The sequence below is a fragment of the Akebia trifoliata genome, chromosome 7, assembly GCF_017979445.1.
Source record: "Akebia trifoliata isolate Shusen 1 chromosome 7, ASM1797944v1, whole genome shotgun sequence".
NCBI classification, from domain to species: Eukaryota; Viridiplantae; Streptophyta; class Magnoliopsida; order Ranunculales; family Lardizabalaceae; genus Akebia; species Akebia trifoliata.
In genome coordinates this window covers 1,734,559-1,756,757 of record NC_141381.1, presented here as the reverse complement: position 1 = coordinate 1,756,757, position 22,199 = coordinate 1,734,559, and the positions used below count along the sequence as shown (strand labels likewise).

Below are 22,199 nucleotides of genomic sequence, written 5' to 3'. Positions count from 1 at the left end.
ATCACATTTCTTTTCTAGGTTCCAACGAACGGCTGATATGGGAGGAGATACAGTTTCTTAGGTATCAAAATTTTTTGAAGATCATCCTGTCTCAGCCGTTGGGCATCAAGTATCCAACGATTGTGCACACTAAAATTTCTAATTTTCGACCCATTGGGTTGAATCCATTAAAGGTCCAGTTGATGTTACTTTATTAGACCCAAACCCAAACGGATCTTTCATTTTAAGTTTGGACAGATCCAATATCGTATATATTGTTGCAAATCTGATCTGATTCGAAAAATCAATATTTTTGGATGTGGACTTGAGTTGAGATGAACGAACATTAAAAGTTTGGGCCTGTTTTTGCCCTTTTGAAATATTTATCAAAAACTGTTTTAGGTAGGTATGTGAATGGGCTGGGCTGACAAATAGGTGGATAATTGGGTCTAAAATACCTAGACCAAGCCCGGCCGCTAAACAAATTCACCCCCCACTAGCTCAGACCATTTGAGCATGCCGAGCCAGGCCGACATGCCTTTACATGAAACACAAACCCAGCTCTCCATTTAAATGCCTACGCCTTCGACATAGGACTGCTTGTTTCTCCTAACAAACAGACGCTGAAAAGCAATAGTGCGCTAGTAGCAATGTCGGTCCTCTCTTACGCCCCACACGGTACTCTATTTCAACCTGACGTGCTTCAACTAAGTAACTTCCTTGGCCTATGGCCTTTCCTAATAAGGGTAAATTCTTTTTCCCCTATTCTTCAACTTTGAGATTCTATCTACCCTGCAACATAAAGAATAAGATAGGATTTTAGAAAAGTTTTTTTTTGTGTGTGTGTGTGTGTGTGTATATAGGGTGATGGGGGGGACCTAACTAATCCTCAGGACACGTGCAATCCCCTCCCTAGCACAAGGCCATTTTTGCTTCAGAATACACAAGAAATATATTTATGGTTTTGTAATTGCCAGGTGAAGGAGTGTTTGAAAAAAGAGCGTCAGATTATTATTAGTCTTTCAAACAAGTAGAAGATGATGAAATGTGGAAAACTCGAGAGTTTTCATTGGATGTTGAAAATGAGGGTATTTATGTCATTTTTATTGATATATAAGATAAGATCAAGGTCAAGAAGCATATCATTAGTTTGTAAACACAAGGATATCTTGAGTATTCACCAAAATGTGGGGGTTAACTCTAAATAACCTAAATATTTTTTAAATAATGTTGAAGTAACCTCGCATTGCAACCTCATATCACACTTCTTGACGTGAAAATGTATGAGAAGCATATATGCTTTTTAGTGAGATAAGAGTGAAAAAGCATCTATGATTTTATCCACCTTTACATCCAGAAGCGCAATATGAGATTCTAGCTTGAGATCACTCCAACACCACTCATATTTTTATATAAAAATCATTCAAATTGATTGTTTAAAAATAATAAATAAATAAAAATAACTTGATAAATAACCCCGATTTTCGAACGAGTCAATTAGAGTGGAAAATTGCTCAAGGGCCTTTGAGTTCGTTGTGAGTCTCGCTAAGTACATTTTCCCCGGTCTTTGATAGAGATATTTATTTGATGCAGACAGGATCTCAGTGTTAGTTAAAATGCTAAATTGCCTAAAATCTGGTAATTATGGTCAAGATGCAGGCAGGCAGGAGTCCATTAGGTAAGTTAAATTGCCTAAAGCCACTCATATGCGTCGTCCGCCAATCATCTCTAGATTTCTATTTTCGTCCGCCAAACACGGAGTGATTTTGCGCCACGTGTCAAACTACATTTGACAACAAACATCAAGCCGATATTATAGGAATTTTGTCCTCATCATTTGTCTTATCTCGATAGTCTCCACGTGGCATATGGAACAATCATTTTTTTTAGGCCATTAACATGATGAGTTTCGTTATGTTTGGTGCATTTGTTGATGGATTAAAAGCTTTTATACCTTGTAAAAAAACAGTCAACTTAATAAATTCTGTTGGTTGGGTACTTGGATTGAAGCATTTAACATTATGGATTTTATTATTCCAATTATGATGAGAACCCATAGTGGCCCTGGTGATGAAATATAATTATCATTGTACAAAGATAAAATTGTTGGGGGAAGAAGGGGTCTTGTCCTTCAATCTCTGTGCAAACTCTCTTTGTTCCTTCCTTCCTTCCTTTCTATAGTGTTATTTTGTTTTTTTTTTTTTCCAATTTTGATAAGAAGTCAGACTTGAAAATCGTTTGACAATTAACTTAAACATGATTTTAGCACAGTAACATGTTTAATTAATGAGTGTTGGGACTTGAGTGTCGTGGTCAGGGGTTCCCTCCAAAAAATGATAGGTCTTGAGTTCAATCCTTCTCGTTGGCCATCCATAAGAATTTATCCTAGTCTACTTGATATGTGCAGTTTGTGAGGATTTGTAAGTATTTGGGGGATTTGGGCAAGATATGGTGCTCTAAGATGCCAATTGCCTCACTCTTTTTGGTCAGGCCTATGAATATGAACACCCCCATTATATCAACAATAACAAAAAGATTTAGAATTGTGTAGCTTTTAAGATTGCAATTTGAGCAGGTAGGAGGGTAAACTCAAGCTCAACCTAAGTAGCAAAACCCTTAACTCAAGCTCAACTCAACCTGGCCAGGACCTAAGTTCACTAACTCGAACTTGATCTTCTAAAATCAAGTTGAGTTCATGTTAGTCCAAATTAGGTAATTTTGGGATGTTTGGTCAGGTTGGGCTCATTGAATAACCCTAATTTCATTTTGATTAACAAATAATTTCATATTATATATATATATATATATATATATATATTTAAAGATGTACAACATCATAAATAAAAGTACTAATAAATAAATTCGCATACAACCTTCTAATTATTTAGACAAACCATACCAAACCAAAGTTCACATTAACATTAACAAAATAAAAGTCATAATAAAATGGAATAAAAATCTAAATAATTTTTTATATATATTAGCGTATAGCATTAGTTTCGAGTTGAATTGAGTTGCTCATACCCTCAACTCAAACTCAAATATTCTACATAACTCGGCCTAGACTCACCCATCAATCAAGTTGAGTTTGGGCTAGTCCGCCCAAGTGCAACCCTAGTAGCTTTACCTTATATGACCTATTTATAGATTTGTTTTCATATTTCTCCAGAAAATTTTGTCATAGTATTAAAGCATCTTTTTTAATCACCACGCATCATTTCTAAAATCCAAATGTTGGATATAGTTATTTCACCTTATGGTGCTTGGCTATATATGGGTTGCGCTATGGGTCTTTGCATGTTAGTGACATCATATCGATAAATTGCACTTGGGTGAACTTTGTAACTTACACTCAAGACATGCTTGTTGCTTCTTTTCGGGCAATCATGAGTATTTAGAGCATGTTGAGTTGGTGTCAAAAACGACAAGCAAACATGGTAGGATGAAGATCAAGGATAGGGACACGTGTAGTGTCTGCCTATCTCTGGAACTCCAAGCGCCTTGGGTTTTTTCTAGATAGCTTGGCCTATGCTTCATTGGTTGATATATCTTTATCATGCTCAAATCAAGGTCGACTCAACCATAAGGCAAGTTAGACAACTGCATAGGGTCCTGGTTAAGTTTTGAAATTGTTGACATGCTCCCCTTGACCTCAATATTCCAATTAACCAATGAAAAATACCTACATACCCTATTCTTCAATCTCTTACTAAAATCCTTGATTTTTCTTCTGCGAATCAATTATCTTCAGGCACTTCAATCTTTATTGTATAAATTTCTAATTTACGAAACTTAATCTTCAATCCATGGTCTTTAAGGTAGCTCTAACCATTCATGGAAAACCCTCAATTATTCTATCCAAAATTCTATCATTTACCTCTTTTTCGAAAAATCCTAGAATATTTTCTTCTCCAAATCATTAATCTTCAATCTATTAATAAAAATTCTTTATTTTTCTTAAAATTACTCAAAAAGAAAGCTAAACAATAATATTATACTAGGAACGTGCATGGTTTGACTCAGTGAATCTAATCATATTCTAAAAAGTCAAACACTCCTACACCAGCTCAAGATAACCATTGAAAACCACGAATATACACATAAAAAAAGTTAATTATTTTTTATTAATATATTGAGGAAGAATTGCTACAATCATAGTGTGACAAAGATAGGGTTAGAGAATAATTCAACAAGAGAAAGTTTCCCAAAAAGTGGGGAAAAGATCAATAAAGTCGGAAAAATATAGTATGAATAAAAAAAATAAAATTTGAAGTATAGAAAAGGTAAAAAATAAGTATATATTTCATACATTAAATAATAAAATAATAATTAAAATAGTAAAATTATAAATAATCTATGATTTTTTGAAAAATCATGATTTAATCGAAAACTATTAAAATATTTATTTAATTGTGACTATGACTAGAATCTCGAAATCTTGTTTTATAATACTAATTGCACACATTTAAAACATTAATAATATAAAAAAAAATAAAAATAAAAATAAAAAACCGAAATCAATTCAAATGAGTCATCTTAGTGGATTTTTTCAACTAAACATTAATAAATATTTTATATTAAAAAAAAAAACGAAATCAATTCAAACTCGTCATCTTAGCGGATTTTTTCTACCAAACAATAATAATAACTAGATGAAATGGTTTTTGAACGAGACAACGAGTTGACCAATTCAGAATAGAAAATCACTCAGTAGCATCTGAGTCCGGTATGAAACGTGAACTGGTGCATCCCACGTGCATTTCCCCCAGATTATGATGAAGATATATATTCGATGCAGATGGGTGTGGTAATTTTGGTAATAAGCATATTGGGGTATTTTAGTAAAAAATATAATTTTCTTTTGGCATTTTCGGTACAAATTTTAATTTTTTAAATGCATTTATGGCACTTTAACGTGTGCCATTAGGACACACGTTGACAAGACGACATCACAATGATGCAGACAGGTCCACACTTTATTAGATTCCCGGCATACATGCCGTCCGTCGATCGATTTTCCCTAGTATGGGTTATCTTCTGCCACGTGGCGAACAAGTAGAGGTCAAAGTCAAATCTATAGATTTTATTCGAATTTTGTCAAAGAGTCCATATTGATGTTCTTAAGTTCCACTTACACAATATGAATTTGGTGCATTTGTGGGTGCACTATAAATATAAATATAATAATTAAACAAGTCAACTGATTGTTGATTTCATCAACGACTAACTATAATCCAAAATATTAGGGGGGCTAAATGAATGATGTTCTTCCACTAAACCCTAGGGGTTGGCTCAATGGCAATTTCAAACGGATAAGCAGTTAATGCCCCTAAGTTGTGAGTTCGATACTAGTATGAACATTAATTCCTCGGGGGCCACCTGCGAGGGCGCACCCTCACTTGTCTAGTACGTGTAATGTGCGGGTGTTCCCGAGACTAGTCATTGTATAAGATCATGGTCTATGGATTGGGAAAAGTCCATATACGAGTTGGGTTTGTTGTCTACAGGAATACCTAATTATCAAAAAATAAAAAAATGATGTTCTTCCATTCTAATATGTTCAAAGCTATGTTATTTGGTTTGTTGATTCATAGGTTTGAAATTGGAACCATAGTTTATAGTTCGTAGAATTAAGTAGATACGATCCATTTTTGATTCACCAATTCAATTTTGTGAGTATCCTCGAACGTAGTGCAATGAACTCATTCGTGTTGTGTTGATTCATGATTTGATCTTAGTAGGAATGAATGTGATCACACAAGTTCAAGGCATGACTTTTGATAAAAAAAAAGTGATACATTATCCAAGAGTCTATATCATCGTAGAAGGGGTTGAGGGTTTAGCATAGTGCATATATTTACCTAATTGATTTAAAGAAGCGATAGTTTATGATTGAACATACTTTCATCATCTCTATACACATTCTTTTAGATTTTCATCTTTATTGTTGATCAAACCCCCTTGACCTTAGTCTTCTCTAATAGTAAAAAAATGACCTTAATGCTCCCATCTACATCTTGTAACTTAAACCCCAAAAATTTTCTTCTCATAACCCGTCAATCTCAATATTTTGGATGATATTTTTTACCCTACTATTTCACAATAATATTTTGTCCACTTCAACCTTTGAACCTCAAGAACAAGATAAGATTTTTGAAGTAGAATATGCTGAAATTTTATATGAAAAAATTAAGGATTTTTTTTTTCTTCTTATAAATAATAATGATAATGATATATATAAAGTATTAAGGTCGGGATCAAAATGATGATAGAAGATGAACTTAAAAAAAAAAAAAAAACAATATTATTGGTTTCAAGCTCAATTTAAAGAGGAGAGTTACATTTGGTTAGTAGTCGTGCATAAGATAGCCTCAAGAGACCTTCAATAACACTATCCATAAACAAGGGTTTTCCTATTGCGCTAGTTATGTATCCTAGAGTGTTAGGCTGCCAGAACTGGTTAGGGAGGTTGTGAAGCTTGTTCTAAATAGGGATGACTACTATTTTTAAAATTTCTAACTTTATCTTGTTCGTCCATTCCTTTATGACCATGAGTCTTCTTGCAATAAACCATGCCCCCCCCCCCCCCTTTGAAGGGCCCTCTACCTATCCTCTTCATCCCCGAACTTAAAAAAAGTATAATACTTATTTCCTTCTAAGTAGGTTTTTAAGCTTCCTCTCGGTTTCCAAAGTTTGTTGATTACATTCTTCGCAATTGCGTAAAAGAACTTGTGTCCTAGAAAATGGCTTACTATGCTACCTTTCCACTCTTTCGCTCCCTTCTTAAGCATTTCTCTAGGGCATGAGACGAGATTTGTGTTACTATCCAACGCTGGGAGTGGAAGGTAAGTTTACCATGTCCTCTAGCCGAGGATTTGGTTTTTGCTTCCAACAGCCTTGCCCAGGACAAAGGCTTGCTATTGGTCTTAGGACTGGGCCCCTCTATGGAAGGGACTGTTGTGGCTTCGTAGGTCCTAGTTACCTGACCATGGGATTGAGTTACTACAGTGGTCCCTACTTTGGTTCCCTCCTATTTCAAGCATTTCGTCGAACAACTTCTTACCACGATCTCTCATCAAAAGTAATCCCCCATAGGTCTTCTTACCACGATCTCTCATCAAAAGTAATCCCCCATAGGTGGGTGACAAAAGGTTTCTTATTTCCTAAATGTCCACAGGGCTTCCAGGAAAACGACCAAACCTTCTCTTACCACGTCATTTATTTCCCCTACCCCTATTAGTGCCCCTCTACCATCGTCCTCCTCCTCTGGCCTCAGATTTACTCCTTCCTAGGTTGTCCAGTGTTGTCCGTTGTATGTTATTTCATTATTCTCCTCAGTGCCTACCAATTCAATATCGTAGTCTTTTATCTGTGTTGGTATGATCCCTTCTCCCATCATCTTATTGTGCTTGAAAATATCAATGTAGCAACATACCCTACATTTGTCATTGGCTATAAATGGTCATTGAGTTTCAAATCGCACAAATCTCGAGAACTATCCAATATTAGTATATTACCACAAGTATTTTAAAAGTTAAAACGGTTGAACCAATCAGGTGACCAAAAAAGTGGCTTCCTACGTAATTCGGTTCAACCGCTTAGTCAACCTAGACAAACCGTGACTATCTACATCGAGGGGGTATTTCAGCCAATCCAACAAAGAGAATATTCTTTTTTGAAGTACTTTAGGGTTCAAACCCGTTAGATACTTAGGAGTTCAAATGAACGACTGAGACGGGAAGATTTATACAAGTTTCCTAGGGATCAATTCTCTTCCCATCTCAACCGTTGGTTCGATATTAGAATTTTCTTTAATTCCCTATAAAATGCAAGAAAGTAAGGTAGAGAGAACTCGTTCTAGCCGGCGAGAAATGTGGGTCAGATAAACGTCGTGTGTAGGTTTCCCGGTTAAGTTGACTGAGCAAAGCATGGAGAGTCAATGCTTTTAACGTCTTTGACCTTGTCTTCTTGACTTCTTCAATATTCGACCATTAAAACGTTCCCGATTTCTCCGTCTCCTTCGTCTCTTTCTCTCTCTTTGATTCCATAGATTTCTATGTTCTGTTTTTTGTCGTTTCGGTTTCTAGGTTTCATGATTTAGGGTTTCGAGAGCTTCTGTTTAAGATTCTTTAGAGATTTCGCAGGTATGGAGCGATCGCACGAAGAAAAAAGAAATCTTGATGATTCTTCTTTGGGAGAAAGAAGAGATATCGAAGAAAATGGATCGAAGAATTGTTTTTCTAACGGTGATTTCGATGGAGTTAACGGAAAAGATTGCTTGAGTGACGAGATTTGCGGCGGAGATCACGATTTTGATGGAAAGAATAACGGAAACGGAATTTCTTTAGAAAAAATCGAGATTCTTGGCGGTAATCTGGATTCAAATCGTGAATCGGACTTCTCTGAAATTGAAATAGAGATAGAAAAAAGGGAAATTTACGTAGAAGAAGAAGAAGACGAAAATCTCAACAACAACAACAACTCATCATCATCGATCGATCATACAGAAGAAATCCAGGCCGTTAATCATTCGACAATCAACGGTGAAGAACGGATTCTTCAGCCTCATTCACATCTCCCAAAACCAGAAGCTCCACCAGGACTCTTGAAATCTCCATCGAACGGAAGCGAAGAGTTTCATCCAATGGAGAGATCACAATCTTTAGAGGTTCCTTCGATCGGGAAATTTTTCCGCGATCGCAGTAACAGCTTCTCCACTGCGATCTTCAAACGAATCTCGTCTCTGAAGGAAAGTAACGGTAACGGTAATGGAAACAATAATCTTCCGAACATCACTGAATTTCATCTCTCTGGTTTGAAGGTGATCGTTCAACTCAAGAACGAAAACGATGGAGACTTCATCAGAGTTCTTGATTTCAAAGGTAGGATCAGTTTCTTTTCAAGATCGAATTGCAGAGATTGCAGTGCTGTTCGATCGTTCTTTAGAGATAAGGGATTGAAGTTCGTAGAGATCAACATCGATGTTTATCCATCGAGAGAGAAAGAATTGATCGAGAGAACAGGGACTTCTTCGGTTCCTCAAATGTTTTTCAACGAGAAGCTATTTGGAGGTTTGGTTGCTTTGAATTCGTTGAGAAATAGTGCAGATTTCGATAGGAGATTGAAGGAGCTGTTGGGGAAGAAGTGCCCAGATCATGCACCAAGTGCGCCTGTTTACGGGTTTGATGATCCCGAGGAAGCAGAGGAACGGACGGATGAGATGATAGGGATTGTTAGGGTTTTGAGGCAGAAATTGCCGATACAGGACCGATTGACGAAGATGAAGATTGTGAAGAATTGCTTTGCTGGTTGCGAGATGGTAGAGGTGATGATTCAGCATCTCGATTGCGGGCGAAAGAAGGTGAGTTTACCGTTTTGCCCTCATTTCGTATGTCTTGACTCTTTCCCTACCGAATTAAAAATGAATTGTCTTCTTTCTTGAAGATGACAGATTTTCCAAGAGAAAATAGATTAGAGGTTAAAGAAGAGGGCATTTAAGTCATTTGCCTAGTATCTCTAAGAAGACATAGGTCAAGGGACAACACAGGGTCATGGAGGGGTTGTCTAACGTGTTGCCGTTAAAGGGGTGGCACCAACGAATTACGCCGTTACAACTGTTGTAACGTGCGTTTTCGGATGTGCTAGGCACAGTACACACGATATAAAAGCTCAAATTTATAATTGTTTTATACTGACTCTTGGATAGGGATAGTGGGCACTAATTTATTAGGATCTCTTACATGGAATAATCGCAGAAGTCTTAAGGTCTAATTCAAGTATTTCAACCATATAGATAATATAAATCTCTATGAGTCTCCCATATTTTTATACTATAAAAATTATGAGTGACATGCAAATCACACTTTAATACAATATAAGGGTTTGCTATGGTTTTTGGTTTTTCTAATCTTAGGTAGGTAAGTTTGATGCATTTTTACAGGTATTATAAGTCAAGAATCATGATATTGTAATGGCTCTCATTGATTTATAAGATTAGCAGAAAATCCAAAGAGTTTCTCTTATTTGGGAGATGGGTTTTAAAACTCATTTTGATGCCTTGTCCATGAACGAGACCGAGTCGTCTTGGATGAGTTTTTTGATTTATTCGAGTCATCTCATTCAAGAATGACACAATCAACTGAAATTTAAGAGACACGTCAGAGTTGAGACAACTTGTCGATCCGTCTTGTTGGTGGACGTTACCGAGACGAAGCAGACGAGTTCTCGGTTTCGGACGAGTTTTAAAACCATGTTTGAGATTCACCTGCCAAAACAATGAAAATTTATTTCTAAAATGTTTCGGGATATCAAATTTTAAAGCTTCGATACTTATTCTTTTATCAAGGATAACGTTTCTGACCATTTTGTTTATAGTTGGTAGGTGAAACTTCTCTTTCTAAGTATTGTAGATTTTAAAACTTCTGTATCTAGCTTAATATAGAACTATATCTTATAATATAGCAATTTGGGTCCAAATGTAGAACTGTATCTAATAAAATATCAAATTTTAAGTCCACCACAACAACTTACATATTTTCAAACTAGCCTTTTAAGTAGTTCTTTTTATTTTGTGGGCCTACTGCACTATTATTCCATCTTTGTTCATCTTTTTGAATTTTAGTATCATTGCATCACTGTGAAAAGGTAAAACCCAACCACCACCTCCAATGATACCTTAAACTTGAAAGCATAAAAAGTCATTGATGTTTGTTTGTCCCTCTACTTCGAAAGAAAGACAATATATTACTTAATAAAAGGGGTTAAAGCTTTATTGGGCTATGTGCAGACTTCATTTCCAGTTAAGATGGGCGCCCTTTGTCCACATGGGATTAGCCTCAAAATCCTAACCTAAGCATGGCCCATCGGGCAGGCCAGGACACAAATTATTAATATATTGTGAAAAAACTTCTAAGTTACCGGGTCTTGAAAACTGGCCCAGCTCCCAGCTCCCAGCTCCCAAGCCGAAGCCCGACCCTAAACATGAATTTAATTTGAACTGTTATGATTGCTAAATGGGCCTAATAGTAAACTCGATCTACAATGGGCCAGGGCCAAAACCCAGCCCATTTATAACAAGAGTTTCACTTCACATCATAGTAAAAAAAACAAGGTTGAAAAAGTCTTGTTTAAAATGCGTTTTGTACCTCTAACTATTAAAATGATAAAATAAAAAACTTGATCTTTTAAAAAAAAACATGTTTTTTAATGTTTTAAACACGACTTCTATGTTTAAAATGCATTTTTTTTTAAATAACATAAAATAAATTAAAAATAAAAATAACCTGTTTTTTTTGCATGTCTATGGTTAATTCCTATGGCCTTATGTTTGTTTATCTTTTGGTTCATTGTTTAATGTTAAGATTTGATGATAATTATTGATGTTATAATTTTTTTTTCAATAGTGTGTAATTCAATATTTTTTTTTTCGCTCAAACATGTATTGTAAAGAATAAATGTCTAATGTATCATACTTTACATTATCAATATGCATCATTTTTTTCCGATTTTTTCTCGTTTCTTTCCCATTTTTTCCGAAGTTTTCCCTCGCCATTTTAAACCCGTACTCCAACTTGGGGACTATGACATGAATGAGAGCTCCATCCCTTTGGATGAGGTCCCACAATGAGTTTTGTCTCCTAATTCGAATATTTCCAAATTGTACAACCTTTTATGTCTATTTTATTTTCTTATTAGTGCTAAAGTTCTCTAAGCTATCAGATGGTCATTTTATTCTTATTAATAGGATTTTACATTATGACACATTTGAAAAAGAGATGTACTACCACATATTAAATGGTCTAGATCGTCGTCATCATTGATGTCTTATCAAATAATTTGTTGAGATCAGCTGAATGAAAATTGTTCCCCCATTCACTTCTATCTCTAGAGATGTGTGTTATCGTATTCTTGTTAGGAGATGGCGCATACTTTACCAGCAATCTTAGTTGGTAAAGTCTTTGGGTCTGATAGAATAGACCTGGGTTCAGTTCACATCAGCTTGGAGTTAGTGATCTCATTAAAAACAGGTTTACGTAACTAAAAAAAAATGTACTGTAAAAGAAATACTACCCAAGGAAATAGATTGGTGGTAACTGATCAAAACTACCATGTTTTTATATGTAGGCTGTTGAAATTGGGAAGGAGCTGGCGAGGAAACACTTCATCCATCATGTATTTGGGTAAGAAACATTAATGAAATTAAATTATCGTGGATCATCATCAAGAATGATTACACATATTACTATTTGGTATTCTTTAACTTTCTTTACTTCTGATCGTTCATTAGGGAAAATGATTTTGAGGATGGCAACCATTTATATCGTTTCCTTGAGCATGAATTTTTCATTCCCAAATGCTTCAATTTCCGGGGTTCAACTAATGATTGTGAGCCAAAGACCGCAGCTGCTGTCAGCCAAAAGCTAACCAAAATAATGTTCGCCATATTAGAGTCATATGCCTCTGAGGACAGACGCCATGTCAATTATATGGGCATCAGTAACAGCGAGGAGTTCCGAAGGTACTTTCCAACTCCTCTTAATATGGAAGAAAAAGTAGATTAAGAAGGTTAAACATATGTTGGCTTAGCTTGAAGTTTATGATCCAAAACCTCTAGCTCTATAGAATGTATATAATACCCATTAGGGTGACATAAATACACAATAGTCATCCCATCCACATGTAGTGTTTCATGTTCATGTAGTTGGCCACAGCACACTTAAATCATGTTTGGCAAAAGAGATATCAGATAAGGACATCTATATGGAGAAATGTATGTATTAGGACACTGAACGGCATTAAATTACTCCAAAATAAAGATAAAAGTGATGAACAAGTTGTAGATAGATTGATTCGAGGTAACTGGACCTCCTAGAGATGGTCAATATCTTTAGTAGATATTAGAACTGAGCAATTTGGTTGGATTCTGATCTTACTTGACTGCATATACTAATGATCATAGACATGCTTTTTTTTCCTTTCAACGTGTTTATCTATTGGATCACCATGAAGCATATAAAATATAAATATGTTACTACATTGTAACTGTTAACTATGAATCCTATAATGTCTTACTTAAGCTACATATATCTGCAAGTATATAAGCTCTGTTTTCTGTTTTATTGGTGTTGACACATGTAGATACGTAAATCTGGCTCAAGACCTTCAACGTGTCAACATCTTAGAATTATCTACAGATGAGAAGCTGGCCTTTTTCTTGAACTTATACAATGCCATGGTCATCCATGCGGTGATAAGAGTAGGGTGTCCAGAAGGAGTGATTGATAGAAGATCATTCTTTGGTGACTTCCAATATATAATCGGAGGTCATCCCTACTCCCTCACCACCATTAAGAACGGAATTCTTAGATCAAACAGGAGACAACCTTACTCCTGGGTCAAACCCTTCGGCATTGGAGACAAGCGCTTAGAGGTAAAAGAAAAAAAATAAATCCTTTTTTTTTTTCTCTCCCAGTAGAGGATTTACATGATTAAAATATGTTCCTTTTTTTAATGAAAATGTCATTTTCTGAAAAAAAACAGGTTGCTCTTCCAAAAGTTAACCCGTTGATCCATTTCGGACTTTGTAATGGAACGCGGTCAAGTCCAAAGGTGCAGTTCTTCTCAGCTCAAGGTATTGAAGTAGAATTAAGATGCGCAGCAAGAGAATTCTTTCATGGAAATGGAATAGAGGTGGACTTGAACAAAAGGACTGTATATCTCTCAAGAGTCATCAAATGGTAACCCACCATCAATTATAAGAACTTTTCTCATTTATTTTTCTTGAAATTACAACTGAAGTATATTGGTAGGCGGCACATCTACTATTACTTATCATCATCACCATCATCATTAATCATGATCATCAAAGTTGTATCCCAATAATCTGGGGTAGATTAAATATATGATTTTAAACGATTAGTCTCCTACATTCAAATTTCGTGATGTGCCCTTAAATTTCTTTTTCAGGTTCAATGTTGATTTTGGACAAGAAAGAGAGATCCTTAACTGGATCATGAATTACTTGGATGCAACCAAAGCTGGTCTTCTAACACATCTTTTGAACGATGGAGGCCCAGTTAATATTGAGTACCAGAATTATGTTTGGGCCTTAAATTCCTAAATATCTACTTGATCCAATGGTCCACGCGACACAATCTATATATACATAGTAAACCATGAAGATGGCATCTCAAAAAGAGAGAGAATGAGATGATGTTACAGTTTATACATGGTTGGAGTTGTTGTTAACACCATAAATTTTGAAGTTCATTATGTATGTTTAGCTTCGTGATCAAGAGGTTAAAAGAAAGGGGGGAAATGAAAATATTTATTTGTATTTATTTTAATTATTGTAAGGAACTGAGGTGTTAAATTATTCACCCATTAATCTTTACTTCTTCTTTTTTGGGTGTCTTTTGTTTGTAATATTATTCACCTTTTAATTTGTTGAAGAGTTTGCATATTAATTCAACCATTCCATTCAAGCTATGGCAAAAAATCCGAATAATATGTGACACAAGAATGATTTGGGGATAATTCATGATCAACACTCTTTAAAATCTTCCAATAATTCCATTTTATTTGTTTGATTTTACTTGAACCTTTATGAAGTTGGGTCGATAAACAATAATTTTTTACCTGGTGTTTACATCCTTTAATAGACACTATTGTATGCTAGAAAGTGGTATGTGCAAACGTATCAAAAGGACTGGCTTTTCTACAATTAAAACATTGGTTATAAGGGTTTGTGAACATTACATAAAGAAAAAAGATATTTTTGTAATTTTGAATTTTCTTGATTTTTTTATATTATCAGAATGATCCTGATTATATTAAGATCAAGAATAATGATGAATGCACATAATTTTGGGTATGCGCTTGGTACGTAGATGATGTTTTTTCTGTGTATCCCATAGAAAAAAGATCTATGATTTTATGCCCTTGTCACATCAGCCTTGTACCAAAATCACGAACGTTTACTACAACTCTAAGTTTAAATGTAAAGGTTGGAGCATTTATTGATCCCAATTTTGGTATTGAGCCACTTCTACTCCACTTTCTCTCTTTATGATAGTTTTGTATCCACATGAAAATGACCTTAATACCCTTGATAATATAATTGTCATCAAGACCATCATCATCTTCTTGTAAATGTATCATGATCATGTCTAAGAGGTTAAAGATAATGAATGATTTTGGAAAGAAAAATCAAAGATTTCTAAATAAATTTTCATTAGTTAACAAGAGAAGACTGACATCAAGGGGCATGTCGACAATTTGAAAACATAGGAATATCTCAAATATTCCCCAAAACATGAAAAGAGGGTCACTTAAAAGGGAGGGTGTGACCACTTCAAAGTTTTATTCTCATTTTCTTAAAAGCAAACCTACTAGATAATCTCACACCCACTTTACTCTTCGCACCTCCCTAAAATTCGTCCCATATTTTTTTAATGGGGGTTAATTCGGTCTTTTCACCATTTTGTAATTTAACTCTTTGAATGGGTGTATAAAGAAAATGGCCGGTGACAGTATCTATGGGCCTATTTCCATCCCTGTCCCTTAATTTCATGTTTTCCCTCCTTTTTTTTTTCCCGCCAAGTGAAGGATAGAAAAAACAAAACGAAAACCTGAAAAAAAATAAATCAAAATAACTCAACGAAGGACAGAATACAAAGTAACAGAGAAAGCAGTCCAGAAGATGGAGAACAATGGCGGAGCAACATCAGCTACAGGTTGCTACAAGTGCGGCCGCCCAGGCCATTGGTCTCGAGATTGCCCCTTTTCTCCATCAAACCCTAACCCTAATCCCAACTCTACCTCAAACCCTAATGTTTCTCAACCATCTTTCAAGAGTGGCGGTTCTTTTGGTCCTCCCAAACCATTACTAGAGAAAACTTCTGAGAAACCCAAAAAACCGCCAAAAACAAGACCGAAGCTCACACCAGATCTTCTCCTCTCCAACGATGGCCTCGGTTACGTTCTTCGCCATTTTCCTCGATCGTTCAAGTTTCGTGGTCGTGGACATGAGGTACATTGATTTCGATATTTGATCTTTGCCATTTTTTTTCTTCTTGGTTTTGGACTTATGGCTATTGAGATCTATATTTTCTAGATCTCATCTTCAATTATCAATGTTGATTTTGATTTTTGATATTTAATACATTGTTTTTTGGGGATTTATAGCTATTGAGATCTATAGTTTCTAGATCTACTCTTTAATTGCAGATATTGATTAGTTTATTCTAGTAGAATTTGTTATTCATTAATTTTGATCTTTGATCTTCCACACTATATATATTTTTGGGATTAATGGATATTGAGATCTATATTTTCTAGATCTCTTCAATTGTCGACATTGATTATGTGATCAGCTTGCAGAAAATTTTCATTTGATCCCATTTCTCCAGTTTATTGGATAATCAATGACTAGATCGATTTTGTTGTAGTTATCCTCAATTCCTCATCACTATGGTTTTGGAACCTGGTTCTACTAGTCTCGGACGAGTTAAACCCTTTGAAACCAGTTTAAGTAGATTTAATAAATTTATTTTTATATTTAAACATTTATCTTTTCTGTTATAAATTGGGATTAAGAGATGCTCAACCACATGATCTCATTTTATACTATTGCAGAAATTTTAAATTCTTAAACATTAATTATACTTATATGAAAATAAATACCCAAAACAATTTGTACTGGATTGGCTTGTCTGAATTCTCAAAAATTGGCCAAGATGGCTTGGCACCTGGAGGAGTCACATTGGAATCCCATGCCTGAGATTTAAAACTGTGATCATCACTACATTTGTTGTTATTTGGTTTTATTACATTTTCTGTTTTGTAAAAAAAAAAATTAATTGACATTTTACAGGTGAGCGATCTGGGAAATCTAATTGAGTTATATGGTCAGTGGCACAAGCACCTGATTCCTTACTACTCGTTCCAACAGTTCGTACACAAGGTTGAACAAGTTGGTGCTACAAGGCGTGTCAGGGTAATTTATTTCTTTGGCTTGAGATGTAAATTTGCAATTACTAGCATGGTATTGCATATCTTGTTTATTATGTCAATACAAATATACAATAGTGTATATTGAAGGATTTAAATGCCATATAAAATGTAAAAAATGTAGGTTGTGTCCATAAACATGTCTACCTTAATGACCTTAGGAATTCCATTTTTGTATGACTACTTGAGCATTTCCTTTGAAATTGAATATGAATAAAATGTTTTTGTTTTGTTTTGTTTTTTTTTTTTTTAATTTATGACTAAAATATACGATTGAATAAATGAGGTTCTCTATATATATTTTTTTCCTCAATAGGAGGTTTTATTTTATTTTTTATTTTTTGAAAATTTTCAAAATTTCTCTCTAATTTATATACCTAGTTTTGCCCTAATGAAAAAGTGGAAAGGAGTTGGGTCATGTATTGAACAAATAACTGAAACTTAAGCGATCTATTTCTTTATTTAATTTTGATGGTTTTCCCACAATAGAGTTTTGACATACATATTTTTTAAATGGTAATTGAAGTACTAATAAATTAATTTAGATTTATAAGCTTGTTCTGCAAATACCCTTAAATACCCCTTTTATTATGGGAAACATAAAGTGTGCATATTTTAAGTATTTATTTTCTGAAAATTTCATGATCAATTCAGCAGTTAATCCACTTATGCTAAGATTTCTCGATCAGCTACATTTTAAAATTTCTCTCTTCCAAATTTATGTGTTTATCACTACTTTAATTTCGGCAGTTTTTACCAGACATGTCTTAGAGAATTAAGAGACAGAGTTGACAAAGGAGGGGACCCGTCAAAGTTGCATGAACCACCAGTTGAGCATGATAGCCCAACTTGTGAACCAGGTACCCTGTCTGCTGGCTATATTTTGTTCTGTTATTAGAAAAGTTGGGATTAATTTCATAGACTAGTGTTCTTCAGCGTATGATACAGGCTGCTTCTTTTTTCTGATAATCTTATATAAAACTTTCAGCTGCAGAGGAAGCTAACAACTTGGAGGGCATCAGTGCTGATAAGATAGATCCACCACTGGAGAGCCATGATGCTGATGATATGCAGGAAGAAATGTTTGATGAGATTTATAGGACAGCCACTGAAGTATGTATCATTTTATTCAAGTATCTTGATTTTAACTGTTTTTTTTGCCTGTATTTTCAGTGCTATCATGTTGCCAATATACCGAAATGCTTTCCAGATTTTACATTTTATTTCAAACAATTAGCTTATCTTTGAATATCAAACACACCAATGAATATTATTAGAGAGCTGCGATTGGCACCCAACTCTTGGTTATTAGACTGCAATGAAAAAAAAGAAGTCGAATGGCTGAGAATAAGTGGAAGTTGGGGTGCCAATAGAAACACTCTTTTTCTTTTTTTAGAATTTTATTTGTTAGATTTAGGATTTTATATGTGCCTTATCCTAGTTGTATGAAACTATTGAAGTTGTTTGAATGTGTTATAATGCTTTGCAATGTTGACACAATAACTTGAAGTCAACTTTTGTAATGTTTGAATGATGTGTTTTAATCTTTAATTAGGGTGTGATAAATAATTTAAGAAATTGGGGTGTAATAAGTAAAAGTTGGGATGCCAATAATAGCCCTCTATTATTATGATAATTTCAGTCTCTTGCTTTTTCCACAGATAGAGACAGTTGATAAGTATATCAAGAAACTTGAATGTCAAGAACTTATCAATGTGAAGTGTCAACTTCCAAGTCAAAATAATCCTAGCTCAGGGTTAATCTAGCAAAACAGGAAAACTGTATTGTTATAGTTCTAAGATAACCGGGTAAACTTAAGGAAACTATATTGTGATGATTCTTTATTTTATGCTGCTACCATACACTGTATTGCTTGCTAGTATGGCAATTACTAGAATGCTTCGAACTTGATCTTCACGACAGATCAATGTGCAAAGCTAGCGGAGAGAATGTCAACCATCTTCCGTTGCATTCCAGTGTAGGTAGACCTATTTGGAGTTTTTTCTTCAGTTAGGTTTTTATTGGACCATGCCAAGTATGGTGATGACTGCTAATAGTTGGCCCTCTTCTACATTTTCATTTAGAGTTCATGTCCCATGGAAAAGGAATAATTTCAAAACTAGGGAGTGATACATTAAAAATTAAGGGTTTCAAGAGAATTAGGACCATGATAAAATATATGCCAAATGCGACTTTAGTGATAACACTTTTTGCGTGAAGCACCAGTTAAGATTGACGGAAAAGAAACACATACTCAAAATAGAACATTTCTATTATTTAGATTCGATTTTACATAAAGATGGGAACATTAGTTTGGATTTGATCCATAGAATTAGTGCTAGGTTGATAAGGTGGAGAACTTTTGGAGTGTTACATGGTTGATGCGTACCATTCAAAGATCAAACTAATGCTTTATGAATAGGAATGTTGGGCTGTCAAGAAATATGTTCATAGAATTTTCATAGCAAAATATGAGGGTTTTGAGATTGAGAGTGACGAGAAAAACAATGTGTATTTGGGGAAAGATAATGTTGAGCATAGTGGAGATGCAGATGGTGAGATGGATGAGTGGAATTATGGAAAGACTAGGAAAGTTAAATGCTTCTGATAAAATGCAGGAGTAGCTCCAATAGGTAATAAATTAAAAGAAAGACGATTGAGATTGTTTGGGTATGTTCAACGAAGGCTGATTACAGCCTCGTTTAGAAGGAATATATAAGGTGCAGTTTCTAAAATAGTGTGAGGAAACCCCAAAAGGACATGGATTGAGATGGTAAAAGAGGATATGGACACAGTTTGAATAATAAAAGACTTGGCTCTGGACAGAATTGAACAAAGGATTCGGATTTGTTTGGTCAATCCCAAATCTTTGGGATAAGGCTTTGATGATGATGTTGATCTTTGAATGTTTACTAACTACTTTTTGTACCGTAATAGGTCCTCAAGATTAACAAAATTAAACAAAATTTTCTGGACCTTAGATTTTTCTGGTGTCTATGATTGACGTCTTGTACAGATGTTGGGCACTGACATGTCTGTGTTTAAATCACATTTAAAAATAAAATAAAGGTTGCAGTACTTACTGTTCTCCCGGGTGTTGCTAAAATCAATAACTGATCTAATCTAAGTATTACCATCTATATAGCTACTTTATAACATTTCTGAATAAGTGAATTTCTGATTCTGTAATGGTGAATGATGTATTAATTCTTGTATTTATAACAATATGAGTTGCCAAGTACATGAGGTGTATAATATCTTGCATAGGCCGCTTTCCACGTTCACGATGATTAGTAACAATATCTCCCAATTAAAAATGGATCTCATGACTTCATTTTGCTTGCTTACTCATAACATCAGCGAACACTCAATCTGGATCAAAACTTGGTTTTGTATGTGAGATTAGTGTGAATTTTGGTCCATGCCTAAAGTGACAGACGACGGTCCACAGTTTCAAAAGACTGAATCAATTGTCACGTACACCGAAAAACATGATATTATGGCATTTACTAATATAATTTCTACGTAATCTTAACTGCAGGAACCATTTCACTCCTCACAAATCCAAAAGACTGGTGTTGATCATATTTCTAGTTTACCAGATAAGGAGCCAGATGATGGAGCAAGGAGTGCAATCCAGATGACAGAAGAACAAAAAGCTCGAATGGAAGTTAACCGACTAAAGGCATTAGAAAGAGCTGCCTCTCGTGCTCGGTCTTCACAGGCAGCTTGAATTTTTTTCTCCATGGACATTGTGAGTGCTATAATATCTTGCTTTGTGTGTAACTTGTTGATGGCTTTATTATCTCCATGCAAAACTTGAACAAGAAAAAGTTGCTTATTCAGATGAGACGAACTCTCGAAGCTTGTATAGCTTTTTTACATTTGGAGAAATGGAAGAATTATATAAAATATTTTAGGGTAAAGAAACTACGGTGTTATCTATAATCTATTACCAACTGTATGTGAGAAGGAATACTGCATTTAATATATATGTTTTTATTTATAAATAAAATGATTTCATTAATAACAGTGAACGAAACAAGACCGGCCGAGTTAACCAGTCAAGTGAAAACAGTACACAAAATATCAATCTCTCGTAATGCTACAAACTCAATCCCATATTCCTAAGAAATCTGCAAAGAGGACCCCTTTCATTTCATCATAATTTTTTGACCATAAGGAGATAAGATCCAAAATCACTAGAATGAGCTTCGGAATACTCAAAGACTTCTCTTCAAAGATCCTACTATTATGATCCTTCCACAAGCCCCAACAAATGGTGAAGTGGGTTATACTCCAAAGAGTGCTCGCATAGAAGCTGGCAAATAAACAAAATTCCAAATAAACCCAAGAAATGGAATCAAATCTCGTTTGTCATCCTACAATGAATTAGGACATGGTTTGCCGACTCCACATACCTTAAGCACATTATGCAACAATTGCTCTACATAAACCCTTCATCAAGAAATCCATCGTTTGAATCCTATTCAATATTGCTGTCCAAGTAAAAAAAAAAAAACCTCCCTCAAAAGGTACTTTAGGTTCTCACATCGCCACCTCTGGGAAAGAGGGAGAAGAACCCGTCGAGATCAAACCACCCTTACCCTCTCTCCAAATTCTTGTGTTCTCCCTCTCTAGATCAAAGTGAAGTGAAGTAGTGCAATTTACCAAATTACCTACTTCCTCTACTTTCCAATCATTAAAAGCCCTTAGGAATCTAAAATCCCACAAGCACGACCAATTTAGGCATTGCCTAAAGCTAGTGATTCGTAGTCCTTTTTTTGTGGAGATCAAATACAAAGTCGGAAAGTCATCCAAAAGTGGGTCATCACCACACCAATTGTCTTCCCAGAATCTTACTCTATTCCCTTTCCCTGCTTTGAGTCTTGTCTTCAATCTAAACACCGGTAGCACCTTCAAAATTCCTTTCGGGTACTCTTGCGACTCCACTCTCTCACCCAAAATGACTCTTCTCAAATTTTGCTGCAATTACCCTCCATAAGCTATCCACCTGCATTTAAATTTAGTGTGCATTTATGCTTGCAATGTTGTCAGATGCTTAGGTGTGAGGCAAGCCATGAGTTGGTCAGTCAACTACATGCATGAATTTTTTTAATAAATAATTTTACTTATATAAATAACTAATATTTGATAAATATAAAAATTAAGGTATCGTTTATATTTTCAATTTTCAAGTTTTAATGTTA

General features: G+C 34.9%; 2 protein-coding genes across 3 annotated transcripts; both read left to right on the top strand.

Annotated features, from left to right (window-relative positions):
- The first annotated feature begins 7,827 nt into the window (after window positions 1-7,827).
- Window positions 7,828-14,422, top strand: LOC147397919 (glutaredoxin-like protein). The gene is made up of 6 exons (XM_086447002.1): window positions 7,828-9,340; window positions 12,103-12,158; window positions 12,266-12,496; window positions 13,117-13,408; window positions 13,519-13,715; window positions 13,945-14,422. The coding sequence occupies exons 1-6, from the start codon at window positions 8,126-8,128 to the stop codon at window positions 14,096-14,098; spliced, it is 2,145 nt and encodes a 714-aa protein (XP_086303128.1). The 5' UTR covers window positions 7,828-8,125; the 3' UTR covers window positions 14,099-14,422.
- A 1,135-nt stretch (window positions 14,423-15,557) lies between these two features.
- On the top strand, window positions 15,558-20,919 carry LOC147397918 (zinc knuckle (CCHC-type) family protein). 2 transcript variants are annotated; one of them, XM_086447001.1, is made up of 5 exons: window positions 15,558-16,009; window positions 16,853-16,975; window positions 17,750-17,849; window positions 17,984-18,102; window positions 20,531-20,919. In XM_086447001.1, the coding sequence occupies exons 1-5, from the start codon at window positions 15,680-15,682 to the stop codon at window positions 20,720-20,722; spliced, it is 864 nt and encodes a 287-aa protein (XP_086303127.1). In that variant the 5' UTR covers window positions 15,558-15,679; the 3' UTR covers window positions 20,723-20,919. The 2 variants fall into 2 exon arrangements, with proteins under 2 accessions (XP_086303127.1, XP_086303126.1); XM_086447000.1 differs by having other exon boundaries at window positions 15,563-16,009; window positions 17,978-18,102.
- The last annotated feature ends 1,280 nt before the right edge of the window (window positions 20,920-22,199 follow it).

Coding starts and splice junctions, on each gene's coding strand:
- LOC147397919 (XM_086447002.1), top strand. CDS start 8,126: ATGGAGCGATCGCACGAAGAAAAAAGAAATCTTGATGATTCTTCTTTG. Junction 9,341..12,102: donor TCGATTGCGGGCGAAAGAAG/GTGAGTTTACCG, acceptor TTTTATATGTAG/GCTGTTGAAATTGGGAAGGA. Junction 12,159..12,265: donor TTCATCCATCATGTATTTGG/GTAAGAAACATT, acceptor ATCGTTCATTAG/GGAAAATGATTTTGAGGATG.
- LOC147397918 (XM_086447000.1), top strand. CDS start 15,680: ATGGAGAACAATGGCGGAGCAACATCAGCTACAGGTTGCTACAAGTGC. Junction 16,010..16,852: donor TTCGTGGTCGTGGACATGAG/GTACATTGATTT, acceptor GACATTTTACAG/GTGAGCGATCTGGGAAATCT. Junction 17,850..17,977: donor TAGCCCAACTTGTGAACCAG/GTACCCTGTCTG, acceptor TAAAACTTTCAG/CTGCAGAGGAAGCTAACAAC.